The following is a 13388-nucleotide window of genomic DNA, read 5'->3' as shown; positions in this document are numbered from 1 at the left end:
TGTTGTCATTGAATTAAACGCCGGTATAAAAGCCAAAGCTCTGGGTATTGAAGCACATGCCGATGAATTAGAGCACATTACTTTCCATTAGACGATTTTGCATCTAAAGGCGTGAAAATGCCACAGACAGTTCGTAACTTGGTGAGCATCTCATCCCACTCCCCTTCGGCAGTACTCAGAATGGTGACTGCACCACCGGCACCGATTCGCCACTTTTGAACCGGCGAGTTGTCATCGGAAGAGGTGAAAGCTGTGCGGATAAGCACGGAAAAGCTCCCCCCGCCTCCTAGGTCAAGAAAGCCCATAACGCCCGAATAGACCCCGCGCTTGCGACCCTCGATTGACGAAAGGTGTACACATGATCGTTCCTTCGGCGCACCTGTCATCGAGCCTGGCGGTAAGCACCGTTGCAAGGCTGTAAGTCCGTAGACAGACATGTTGGGGGATTGTAATCGTGGCATACTCCTCGCGGCGTATCCAGGCCGGCGCTGGTCCACTACTCCCTTGACGTGGGTAATCATCTGATACACTCGTCCATGATCCTCTACCTCAAGGAGTTTCTCCACATGGACACCACCGGTTCCGCAGATACCATATAGATCGTGTCGGATGAGATCCGCAATCATGAGATTCTCAGCCATCTCTTTCGTCGATCCCAAAATCTGGCGAGCTTTCTCTAACGTCATTTCATCGGATTTCCTCACGGTGCCTTTCATTGGCTTCATCTCAAGAGTAGACTCGCGGTCCCAGTTGAGAAAACATTCGGGACTGCTGCTTATGATCTTGACATTTCCAAGTTTTGCGTAAGCACTAAATGCCGCAGGGTTGTACTTCCAAAGCCGTTTGTACATCTTCCAAGGAAACATACTGCGGCCTTCCGTCGTTTCTGGGGAAGGTAACGTTATCGAGGTTTCGCCAGTGAGACACAATTCGTACGATTCGCCCGCTCTGAGCTCATCTTTGCAAGCCTCCACCCGTTTGAGGTATGTCTCTTCATCTGGAAAATGGGTTATTCCTCGCCGCAAAATAGGATCCAAGAATTCTGCATCAGCTGCAACATTCTTAGCGGCTGTGGGTAGGTCAACTTCGGCAAGGTCCTTAAGATATTGGAGAGTTGCATCCAACCATGCGGATGGTTGGTTGTCTTCCTCCCGTGTAGACTGTACGGTGATTCGTCCTGTTTGATTGTCGACCACAATACTTCTATCCGTCCATAACAGACTGACATCTGCAGGGTCTTCTGTGAAAGAGCTGCTTTTGGTGCAGCAATGTTCTTGTAAGCTATCCTCGGCCTTGGGATGCGCAAGACAAGCCAGTCCTAGCTCGTAGGAGAAATATCCTAGGAACCCTGCCCAGAAAGGGACCTCGCTATCTCCCGATTCAACCTTTTTCATGTCCATCAAGTACCTTAAAACGTCCCAAAGTTGGCATACTGAGACGACCTTTTCAAGCGATTGGTTTTCATTCAAGCCCTGGAGGGTTTCCATTCGAAGTGTCTGTGTTTGAATATAATACTCCAGTCTCCAGCTGCCAGGGCTGGGAACAGACATGACACTGTGTCTTCCATTCGATTGAAACAAGACTAACGGCGAGCCTGGAGAATTGAGACTTTCGCATATCCTTTCAGCGTCCAAATTTTCCAGGGTAAGAGTCCGAAAAGCAGAGTGTTTGGAAGAGGATGTACTCCAGCTCAACATACTGAAGGCGGCATCGGAAAGCGAATTCACGTCACTTAGTGGTCGGATAATATCGGCAGGTAGACGCCCGTAGCCTCCCCGACCATGTCTCTTATTATAGTTCAGAGACATCTCCCACCATTTGCGAAGAAGTTCATCGCAGGCAGTGCGGTCTGACTTACAGGACTCGGGGTGAAACTGCACGCCCCAGAAGGGCTTCTCCATGTGACGTACTGCCATCGGAATCTGGGTTTCCGTGAGCGAGGTGTCATCTGGTTGAATAGAGAGCCATGCCAGAAAATCAAGACCGTGCGTTATTACCACCGTGGAAGTCTCTCCGGGTAAAGTCGAGTGTGTTCCGTCCTTTAATTGGGCATAGAAGGAATGATACAGCGTGACTTCTAAGTCTTGAACTTGTTCAAAGATGTCTCTCTGCGCCGTGGTGATTCGATGCACCTGCCCGTGTAGAGGCTCCGGCAGTCGCCCGATAGAAATGCCATGATGCAGACACAAACTTTGAAAGCCTAGGCAAATCCCCAGGACGGGCAGTATGTTCGCACTGGAGAGATTCCATATATCCGCCATAACCCCAACGTCCGTAGGAACATGCGGATCTCCCGGTCCAGGCCCCAGGACAACAGCATCGTAATGCTGGAGAAACTCGACCATGTTGCCATCCGGCCATTCTGCGTCAATCATCATGACCGTCACTTGGGCCTTGAGCACCTCCTCAAGCATAGCTACCACATTATAAGAGAATGAGTCATAAGCATCAATATAAAGGATGCTTTTCTGAGTAATGCCCTGGCTAGCCGCTTGTGAATCAGATCCAGCAGCGGACGCACTCCAGTCCCCCAGCAATGGTGCCATTTCGAAAGTGAAATGGGCGATACGCAGTGTTGGACGCACTGGCAAGAAAGGAATAAAACGCAAAGGAAACAAAATAAAGAAATAAATAAAAATAAAAGAAAAGAAATCCGGTAGAATAGAATCGATCCTTTGCTATACCCAAAAAAAAACTCCGGGTCCGCAGCACTAAAATATTACTACTGCAGCTGTCATTTGACGAAGATTCCACCACGCTGCTGGGTCTTAGTATGGCCCAATTCCGGCGCAGAAGAAAGAAAGGAAGCTAAAAAAAATGAGCCAAGGTTGTGAATAGAATGATAGCAGCAAAGAGAAAAGTAGATTGTTGGGAGTGGCGGAGAAGGGATAGAAGAAGAAGAAGAAGAAGAAGAAGAAGAAGAAGAAGATTTCCACCGAGGGGTGGAAAAGATAGGAGAGTGGAGAGCGGGAGAGTCGAGCGAATTCCCATGGGTCTGTCTCCCCATAACCTTCTCGAACACTACCGGACCACGCTTACCATCGGATCTTGAACTGGAGGAAGTACAGAGCTGTAATTTGAATAGAACCCAATTCATTTACATTCATGCTAGCCGCTCATCTATCTATATATGAAAGAAAGAAAGAAAGAAAGAAAGCAAGAAAGAAAGAAAGGGGGAAAATGCGAACAGTGATAGTGGAAGATATTGCAATATATATCAAACCACGCACGTTATGGGTGCATTGGTCTGATCCCCGTCTCAAGAATGGGTGGATGTGACATTACTGACTTGATCCCTGGCCTTGTGTACTGGCTTGAGTACCAGGTTGTGCACATACGGCAGCGATTTTAGCCGCCATCTTGGGGAAGTATTGGGTGACGAAACCCTCACTGCAGCGAGATCGTTAGCATAAACACGAAGGGTACAACGCTTACAGATAGCCGTAAACCATACCTATAGAAGCTATGGGCAGAGCTGTGGTCTCCAACCAGGTTATGTGCCAACTCGTGACATAGAATCACCCACCAGTAAGTCATAGCGTCGCCGCGACTTCCCGATGGGGTCTTGATCAGTTCTGCCTCGTGTAGCTGCTGGAAAAAATGGTAGTTGCAGAAAATGCTGCCTGAGCGATTGAAAGCGATGGTCTTGGATCCTGGCTCGTAGAACACGCTGAGGCTATCAGACCGTAAAGAGAAAACATCCGCACAATCAATCAGAATCGACCCAAATATGTTCATGCCGGCAAAATTCTTCGCTAGGAACGCACTTCTGTCCGGAACAGTTTTGGAAAACAGAACATTAAGTCGACAGGGGAGATTGGCTACAAACTCTAGATCATGCCCGGGTTTCTCGTCACAATAAGACTTCATATCTGCGATTTGATTCGTCTGAGGTCGCGAGAAGACCCCAGACGCACCGTGCGGACGGCTGGACTGAACAGCGGACATCAATTTCTTCTGAAGCTCAAGGGGTGAGCCGACAGTCACGGGGGCTTCGGGGAGAGGGGTTTTCGGCTCTCCAGGAGGAGGAGCGGGAGGAGGGCTAGAAGAGGTAGACGGAGGTGAAATCTCGCTGAAAGGGTTCCAAGATGATCGGTTTCCGTCCTTGAAATGTCGGGTAAAATTGGAAAACAGACCTCGACGCTTCTCCTGGGCGCGCTCTGATCCGTCTTGTGGGGAGGAAGAGCCAATGCTCTTATTCGAAGGAGAGTCCGGAAAGACACCGGGCATTGCAGGTTGAGCATGCTGTTCCGGTACCTGACCATGAGCCTGTTCCTTCATCCATGTATCTTCCTTCTCCTGAAGGCGCTTGCGCTCTTCTTCTAACTGTTTCTGACGCCGGTCTTCCGCAATCTTGGCTTCCTGAGCCTTCTGCCTGAGAATGCGTTCCACATTGTACCCCCGAGCTCTTAGCTCCAACAGATCGGTTTTCAACAGCATTTCTAGCGTCAAAGTTGAGTGAAGCTTGGGTCGCGAAAGAATGAGATGTGAAAGAGCTTGACTGATTTCATAGAAGTCATACCTACCAGGGCATATTCGCATGACCCAGGTTTTGGATAATTCGGTCACTATAGCCCTCCGTTCTTGTTTGTAAGAGATGCGGCGATCTTTGAGTGATCGTGTAATGGCGACGGATTGAACAACCTGGACCTGAAGGTGATTCTCCACCCATCGGCTATCGTGCTGGATTGTATCTCGTGGATGGTCGTGGAGGAAAAGCCTTGTACGTTCATTGATCAATTTCAGCAATTTGGATGCAGGGCGTTGGTCAGCAGCTATTGCTCCCCAGTGTGCTCGTTCTTCCACAAGACGACTCAGAGGGACTGCACCTAGAGCGATGTAGAAATTTTCTAGCACCTCTTCCTGGGGAGCCGCAAGAACGTGTTCCTTGAAGAGAATGAAGCTCTGGATGTCGTCGACAACGACCACATCCTTTGCCGCCGTTAATGTCCATTCCCTGATGCTTTCCTCTCCAGTCTCATCATCATCCTCCTCCTCCTCTTCCTCTTCACCAGATTTAATGATGCGCTCTTTCGTGGGCTTCTCAGTCTTTTCCTTGGCGGCTGAGGTGATGTCCTTACTTGCCAACAAAAAAGCGGATCTTTTCATTTCTTGAAGAAGCTCTTTGTTCTTTTTGAGAGTAGAAAGGTCTTCAGCAAGTGTCCTCAACAATTTGAGGTATTTATCTGCACTTTGGAACGTAGAGGATATCCTGGCTGGCTCCTTAACCACCATCTGGGCGAGCTCGATTTTGGTTGGCTCTCTCTTCGATCCTACTGCCATGAGAAAGAGGTTTGCTTCATGTCCAAAATCCACGAAATCGAAGATATCTTTATAATCCTCACCCTCTCCAAGATAGCAAAACTTGGGTGCCACGCGATGTGGGGGTTGACCTTTGGCAACTTCATCAGTTGTGGATACTGGCACGATTTCAGCCCTGCTAACACGGCCCATATCTCGTGTCGTGAGTTCCGAGGCTCTTCCAGCCAGATATCGGAAAATTACTCTTGCATCTCGTTTTGTCGATGGTGGATTTTGGATGACAACATCAAGGCAGTCGGGGAGCCTAGGATGTTGTTTTACACCTAGCTTCGACGCGTGACGGTGTAGGTCCCCGCGAAGAATCCTAAAACCGAACAAGGCAGCCCCTGGATCTGTGAAACATTTACCCGGAAGGCTAACATCATAAAGCCCTTCAGCTGGCACGCCGAGCATAGCTGCATGTGGGCTAGTTGTATTCTCACCGAAAAGACCAGGATCTGGTTTTTCGATTGGCAGGAATGGTTCGGTAACTTTGTTGTAGTCGAACGTGCCATAGCCATTAGCATCGTATTCCGCAAGGAAATACGAAAGGGCTTTTCCGTGCAGAGTCCAGTTATTTGAAGAAGCTGCTTTTGCCATGACCTGTATTACCTCGGCGGCTGTCGGAAAGCCTCGAAGGCCTAACCTGGTCAAGAATTGGCCTTCGTTGCTGTTCGGCAGATACTTTCCGGGCCACTCAAGTAACGGAAGTCCCAGGACCCTGAGAGCGTCGTTGGGCTCAAAGAGGTCGAGGACCTTATAGCGTTTCTGGCTAGGTGTCTTGGAACCATTCGGACTGGTGCTCAACTCGGCCATGCAGAAACTAGTGTCCTTGAGCCTTTTGATATCATTTGTGGGAATGTCATTGCTCACGGAGGCCAGATAACGTATTAAGTCAACATGGCTCCATTTTCTCCGGCCGGAACTGTTTCCGTCAGACGGCTCCGGTGCATTCAGAAGACGTTCAAAGATCACACCAAGTTCAACGGTCTTCCGTACGCCCAGAGCGGCCAGAAACTTTTCTTTCACTCCCTGTACGCCGTGGACGACGGGGAGATCATCAAACAGGCGAACAGAAGGGAAATATGTTTCTGCCGGTCGTTTCATCCCGACTCTGGTTGGAATGACGGTATGCGGCTGTAACTGATCAACCAAGAGTTGTTTGTAGTTCGGACTGAGGCTCTCCCATTGTTTTGATAGAACCGGGAGCACCTGTGTCGAGAATGAGGGAGTTTGGGTAATATCATGATCCACAGGAAGGACGTCTCGATTTGCAGCGTTGCTAACGAGCCAGCGGACCCAAGGGACAAGTGGTAATTCTATCCAGTCAAAAGCTTCTAGTTCTTGCTTTGCGAGGGTTTTGGTGTATTTGAAAGGGATTACAGTTGGTGGCAATGGTAGATCTGCAGGAATCCGCTGCGGGTTCAGGAAAGAGGTGATGCCTGAAAAAACGATCAAACCGGTCGTGTTGCCATTTTCGTCTTCTGTATTCGCTACTGCAACGGTGAGAAGACTCTTCACAGAATGGGGGTCGAGTTGCCCTGTCAGAGCCCTTCGACCTAACCATGCCAGAAACTCGGTGATCTGATGGGAGCGGAGAGTGCTGGCCTCCAGTTCACGCTTAATGTCAGATACTGTGACCTCATTTACCAGCCCTAGAACGGTCAATTTTTTGACGAACTCTTTCGCTCCCTCCACAAACTCATCTGGCAGGACAGGAATAGAGTCTATAAAGTTCAAATCTTTTGACGCAATTCGCGCCTCATGGTTTTGAACGATACCGCACGTAGACAACACCTCGATAGCTGCATTTTTATTGCAAGTCCAAAAAGCATCCTCCATCGTCTGTCCGAGTAATGACGAGGGTGTAGACTCGCGGAATACGAACTGATTCGCTGCATGGATGGCCTCTGGGATCACACTCATAATGTCGTCCTTTCGAATTTTCGACCGCCTTGCCGGGTCTTTCGCTGAAAGGATGCTTGACTTGATGGAGGCCATCTCCGCAGACCAGGCAACTCGGCAGACTATACCCGCCGCTCTCAGCATCTCCATATTCCATCTGCTGATATATCTAGTATTTAGGTCGATGCTCTCGCGCTCAACGGTTGGGATTACTGAAGGGGCCGAGATATGGGCGTTGAGGCCAGTCGTTTGGTGTGTAGGGAAACCAATGAAGACTCGGCCACCCTTGGAAGGAAGGATGGATGACAGAAACTCGGGCTGCGATCCCGACGCCGCCGAGGCCATGCTTGTATCATATGAAGGTGTTAAGACGGAGAGGGAGGTTTTCTTAGGCGGAGGCTTTCGAGTAGCTCGTTCTAATTCGTTACTTAAAGACTGACTGATCGAAGCCTGAATGCTCGCAGTGTTAATGTGCAAGAACACAGAGGCCATTGACATCTTTGTCAAATCCCCATTGTTACCGGGATGGTCCTTCTTTTCGCTGCTCACTGGCTTGTCCGAGACACCCTGGAGAGTGAGCCTGGATAAGAAGCCCCGCAAGGAAACCGTGGTGTCCCGGATCCCGTCGCGGAGTAAGCTTCCATTTGGATTCCATTCAACAACCTGCATCCAATGGGCATCAACCTGGGCGACCTCTCGCGTAACGGCTGTAACCTTCATTAGACCATCCTGCGTTTTTGTCTCAATATCCCGCGGAAGAGTGAGACTAAGGCTGGGGGCGGTTTTCTTGCAGAGGCGAAGAACATTCCAGTCATCAAGCCATAGCTCTATGCATTCTAGGCTGACGAATGTCAGACTGCTGGACAGGAACTGACATAGCTGCATTAGGGACGGAATGGGGCTCGTATCATTCCGATAATCCAGGACAAAGGTCGTCTCAGGGTTTGCCTTCTCGTTCAGTTGTAAGCGACGAGTAAAGAGCGCATTGCCTTTCCAGTAAAAGGCCATAGCATCTTTTCCTGAAGATACAAACGGTTCCTCGCAGTCATCAAAAACGCTGTAGAATCCGACTCCAAAGGCTCCAATCTTCGTCTCATCCGGGTTGCCGTCCGCGATACGCTTAAGTCTCGCCCAGTCCTTCTCACTGAAGGGAAGACCATTATTGGAGATCAAGAGGCGTCTGAGAGTATGGTGAGATATCGTGTGCTTTATCATAGTCGTGCTGTCGGCAGCAGAAGGCAAGGGAACCGTCATCGAGGGTAGAGTTTCGAATCTGACCGTGACTTTTGTAGCATTGGCATCGGCGGCATTTTGGATCATCTCCCGCAAGACCGTCCTTAAACCCCGTCAGTAAGTAAGGACAGAGAAGCGATATGCAACATACCATTTCCCCGAATACCGTGCCAGAACCTTGGAAATCAGCCCGCGCGTGTCAACGGTGACTGCTTCCTCGTCATCCCCGGACCCCATAGTGCGCGCTTTGAGCGCATTAAAATCAATCTTCTGTGCCATCCTGTAGTCTTTCAGAGCTCCAAAACACCTGCGCTGGGTCTATTATGCAAACAAAAGCAGAACAAAATCACTGAGACAATAAGAGAAGACAAGTCACCGCAACAAACAGGAGAAAAGGACTCTATTCTAAAAATAGACTCAGAAAGAGCAAAGAGGTGCGAACAGAGAGTGCAAAGTAAAGCCAAAGATCATGGCACAATCAAGACACAAAAGCAATCAGCTGGCAGGGGAATTTGCCATCCATCATAACATACATGTCCTTTGTATGAATGATGCGGCTGCGGAGTTAAGAAAAGCTCATGCTGTACTTATCAGCAATTTTATCAGCAGTTGGGCTTACAGCTCGGCGTGGGTAGAAAAAAACTCCGCGTGGGTAGAACCCCGGAATGGATTAACTCTCGGCGTGGGTAGAGATTCTACCCATGATGAGGTTGGCCCATACTAGCTCTACCCACGATGAGCTATTTATCTAACTATAATAGGGTCTCGCTTAGAATTAGTACTACCACACCAAAATTTACTACTACTACTCCGTACCATTAATATAAAGGCTAATTCTAGCTAAAAAAAAGCCTTTTTCTAGCTAAAAAAAGAATAATAAATAATAGTAGTATTAAAATTACTATTTCTACCAAGTATATGCCTATTACTAGTATATTAGAAGTAGTAAATATTTTATTCGTGTTAGGTATATACCCTAATGATAAGAGATAAGCTCATTATGGGTAGAGAATTGATTTTCTACCTATGGTGAGGTTAGACCGCGCTAGCTCTACCCATGCCGAGGTCCAGAGTTCATCGTGGGTAGAACTAGCGCCACGCTAGTTCTACCCACGCGGAGTTTTTTTCTACCCACGCCGAGCTGTATCCCCCAGCAGTTGGTTATCAGCGGGAGATGCCTGGATGACTAACCCCGTGCCCCAATACGGGAATTTATTCTTGTATCAAATACGGAGTATACAACTACGTAACTCCCTGGGAGAAATCAACTCACACTCTACCGTCTGATTTCTAAAAGTCTGCAGTGCCCGAATGGCCCGGAACTACCCAAAGCTAAGCCCCCACGAAAAGCCACGGTCTAAGAAGCTTCATGAAAAGACCTCGGCTGCCTAAACAATGCTGACATTCTAGGTAGCCATAGGATAACCCCGATGAGTCGGATGTCTGGACTAGTGGTCTCTGCTTCCCACTAGTGAGCCCATATATTGTTGGACTAAAGATCGACAAACTGGTCGTACGTCAAGTGTTCTTCCAGAACGTTTTCACGGGCCTGCTGCATCTTTAATGGAACAATTTCTTCCAGCCCATCCAACTCTTCCTGCGACAAAAGCAAAAGCCTATCCTCAAGAGACCCTCTGCCAAAGTATTTCTGGTCAAGAAGTGTCCAGTAGATATCATCAAACATAAAACTTTTTCTTGCAGCAAGGCAAAACCAGAAAGACTGTGCCATCTTGTCAGAGAGTCGTTGAGAATCATCCATCTTCTGTAGCTGAATCTGCTGGTCTTCGCAAGACCGAAGTACTTTAAGAAAAAGTTGTAGGCGAGGAGTGTACCGAGATAGGAACTCGTTCAGATCCGGCTCCCAGGCCTCAGGGCTCTCAAATAAAAGCCACCACGGGGCAGCGTATGTGAATTCATCGGGTGCCACATATGTATATTCCCAGTCGATGATACCGGCGACTGTGAAGTTTGGGTCTGAAACAAGCACATTCCCTGGATGACATCATTGCGTTGGTATTTGAGGTGAAGAAGCTGCTGTGCTGCTAGCTGCTGAAAATAGTCGTACGCGGTACCAAAACTCCCTCCCGCGAATTTATCCGGGGGAATGTTTCCTACACGCACAAGCTCATTCATATTGAGAGTCAATGGTCTGTTCACCACCTTCCACACTCCCGACTCTTGAACAAGAGCCCCAATACATGGGAACGTAGGTTTTGATAGTTCAAGCATGATCTGGGCCATTGCATGAAAAGCATTCTCAATGCCAGGGCCTGAAATGGTTGGATCTAAGCCAAGTGAGCTTTCGACGCGCTGGGACAACAAGGTCCCCTCGATGAAGGTCATGACAATGTAAGGCCCGCAGCCCCAACGGCCCGCACCAAGGACAATGGGGACAGGGATATTGGTCTGTTGAGACAGATACCTCATCACCGATATTTCATTTCTAGTTTTCTCAGTGCGAAACCGGCTCCGGCCTAGGATGGGAAACCGAACAAGTGCACGGAATCCATCGTCGAAAGTAACCGTACAGCAGATGTTGTAAGCACCAGTACTGAAACCTGACACGGCAATCGCCTGTGCCTTTCCACGACGATGCTGATTTGCCAGTCTCAACGGCAAGGCAGGTGACTGTTTGGACAACAGCTGAAGCCAGGCCGCAAAAAGCCTTTGACCATTCTCTTCGGCTAGATGGTCCCAGTCCATGGCATGGGATTATGGAATAAATATGCGGATAGAAAGAGACCTGAAATGGTTCTTGATGCGAAGAGGCAAGGGAAAGAAGATCAAAGAAGATGGGTGTTCTGAACAATGTACCAAGCGATGTACAGTCAAGTAACTACCTGTTAGTTACCTAGGTAGTTAACTAGTTAGTGAACACAGTAATCAGTCAGCCAATGTAAACCAGTTTATCCCATAAGTACGGGTTATACGCAGCGGCCAATGACAACACTGCCGGTCCTCCGACAGGAAGTGAGGGGAAGTTGTGTACTATATAGGCCTACTTCAAGCACCTCCTGTTCTGCTTAGCCGCTTTTATCTTTCCTGGCTTCAGAATCAATGATGAGAACCATCCAAAGTAGAACAACAGCTTTTCAACCATTCGTCAATTGCAATGAATTGGAACGGGGAATACATTACCATGCGGCCAAGCAGTCATTAAAATCTTTTCCCAAAAGCATCCTAGCTGCAGTTTCAAACATAAGGCCATATTTTACCATGCAGTTCTCTCTGCTCGTCGTTTTCTGCCAAGTCCACGAATTTTTGTTTCAATATATCGTTCACTCCCTTCGCATGCTCATAGTCCTGCCGGCGTACCATACCACCCAGTGGAATAAGTCCTTCGTCTTGTAGCTGGTGCATGATGCCCGAAACCTCCTCGATAAGTTCCATCTCACTTTGGTGTTCTGACAGTTCCGCGTCTGTAAAATCGATTGGACATGAATTTTCATATATGTCACCCCAACGAGCTATAACCATGATCAAGGCATTGCGTAGAGAGAAGAGATCTTCCCAGTCCCAACAACCAGGTACCAAAGAAATGGGCTTAGTTACAATCTTGAGAAATGGCTCACAGAGAGCCTTCCACCGTAATGGGTCTGCTTCCTTAACTGCATCAAGATAATGATCAAGGAGTATCCTCTCATCCTTGTATTTATCTGACTGTTCAGCAGCCGACAGTTCGAGCATCTGTGGGTAAAGGCGTTGCATAATTGTGGGGGAAGCAGAAACGTGCTGCCAGTCTATTATACCAGTGATTTCGCTTGTCGTAGGATCAACAAATATGTTGTCAAGATGCAAGTCTGGGTGTGAAATCCTGTTGGCCTGCTCTATGCTCATTGAAGTAGACACCAAATATGGAGCAAGCGTTACGTAGCGTTTAAGGAGAGAAATATAATCATGTGGTACTTCATGATGCTCCAATGACCGATAGAAATTCATTCTCGGCTGCGCGTAGGATTCTGCCCATTTTTGTTCGTTCTTTCCGATGGCTATGGCATATTCAGCAGCGGTGTTCCCTGCACGTATATTAGCCTGTAAATATGATAATTCTGCGTTATAGAAGCATACATGGACCTCTGTCAAGTTTCATGGTAGCCCTTTCCCCTTCCCAGAATCTTGGATTAGTTGATGGCCCGATTACGAAGTCAGGCAGGGCGCTTTTTGCACAGAGCGATGACACCGAAGACGAACCAATTGGGATGTCAAGCCGTTCATAACTGAGTGACCTTGACTTCAAGTCCGATTCGTAGTAGATGCATCCATGCTTTGGAAAAGAGATAGTTGCGAGTTTCTTCTCCATGTCCACGACCTGGTCCACTATCTCCAGGCGTCTTGCTGTGGATAGCCCATCCCACAGTTTCCCCAGTGGCTCTCCTCTAGCTTTTTCCTCGATGATATATTCAGCACCAACTGGATTAGACGGCTCAGCTGACCAAGCATAAACACGAGGGATAGGAATGCCCATGACGTCCCGCAGCTTTGCACTGTATTAGACCTTGGAAAGATCCAATGGTAAGGCTGATTTTACTTACAAAATGGCGTGTTGCAACCTCTGATGCGATTGTATAGAAGGCAGACCCTGCGTTGGGATTTGGTAATCGAGCGACCAGTTCATCGCCACGACTCATAGTCAAGATGAAAGCTTTGTTGAATTGACCTTCGACACATTTAAGAAGCTTCACGCCTGCGATAGAAAGATCAGATAAGAGTGCTTTAACGAGGGGATGCTTCTACACTTGTTCCCATCGCTTCCACTCGCCCTTGAAGATGCACTTATTGGACGCGCACTCGGAATCGTACTCGAAGAAAAGTAGGGACTCAAGTTGGAGGAACACTTGATCTGCTGTTTATAGAACTATACTCCAAGGTACCCAGGCAGTATTCTATATTCTATTCTATAATTCTATAATTCTATTAATTAAATAATATATGAAAGTCCCCCAAACACC

At 48.1% G+C, this 13388-nt stretch overlaps 4 protein-coding genes across 4 annotated transcripts; all 4 read right to left on the bottom strand.

Moving 5' to 3' along the window:
• Positions 1-77: 77 nt before the first annotated feature.
• Positions 78-2546, bottom strand: pabA (aminodeoxychorismate synthase pabA; the record flags this gene model as incomplete). The annotated part of the gene is made up of 1 exon (XM_040896053.1): positions 78-2546. The coding sequence occupies one exon, from the start codon at positions 2544-2546 to the stop codon at positions 78-80; it is 2469 nt and encodes an 822-aa protein (XP_040750107.1).
• Positions 2547-3081: 535 nt separating this feature from the next.
• P175DRAFT_0484132 (histidine kinase-like ATPase domain-containing protein) lies at positions 3082-9035 on the bottom strand. Its single transcript, XM_040895557.1, has 3 exons — positions 8591-9035; positions 3455-8542; positions 3082-3390 (listed from the first exon to the last, which is right to left on the bottom strand). Exons 1-3 carry the CDS (start codon positions 8716-8718, stop codon positions 3282-3284), a joined length of 5325 nt encoding a protein of 1774 aa, XP_040750106.1. The 5' UTR covers positions 8719-9035; the 3' UTR covers positions 3082-3281.
• Positions 9036-9931: 896 nt separating this feature from the next.
• P175DRAFT_0495080 (phosphotransferase family protein) lies at positions 9932-11142 on the bottom strand (the record flags this gene model as incomplete). The annotated part of the gene is made up of 2 exons (XM_040896052.1): positions 9932-10431; positions 10512-11142. 2 exons carry the CDS (start codon positions 11140-11142, stop codon positions 9932-9934), a joined length of 1131 nt encoding a protein of 376 aa, XP_040750105.1.
• Positions 11143-11631: 489 nt separating this feature from the next.
• On the bottom strand, positions 11632-13121 carry P175DRAFT_0442082 (uncharacterized protein; the record flags this gene model as incomplete). Its single annotated transcript, XM_040894099.1, has 3 exons — positions 11632-12455; positions 12508-12916; positions 12972-13121. Coding segments are annotated over 3 exons (1383 nt in total), but the record flags the coding sequence as incomplete, so codon positions are not given.
• Positions 13122-13388: the final 267 nt, after the last annotated feature.

Source organism: Aspergillus ochraceoroseus, assembly GCF_002846915.1.
Source record: "Aspergillus ochraceoroseus IBT 24754 chromosome Unknown P175scaffold_7, whole genome shotgun sequence".
Classification (NCBI taxonomy): domain Eukaryota; kingdom Fungi; phylum Ascomycota; class Eurotiomycetes; order Eurotiales; family Aspergillaceae; genus Aspergillus; species Aspergillus ochraceoroseus.
This window is presented reverse-complemented; position numbering and strand designations above follow the sequence as displayed.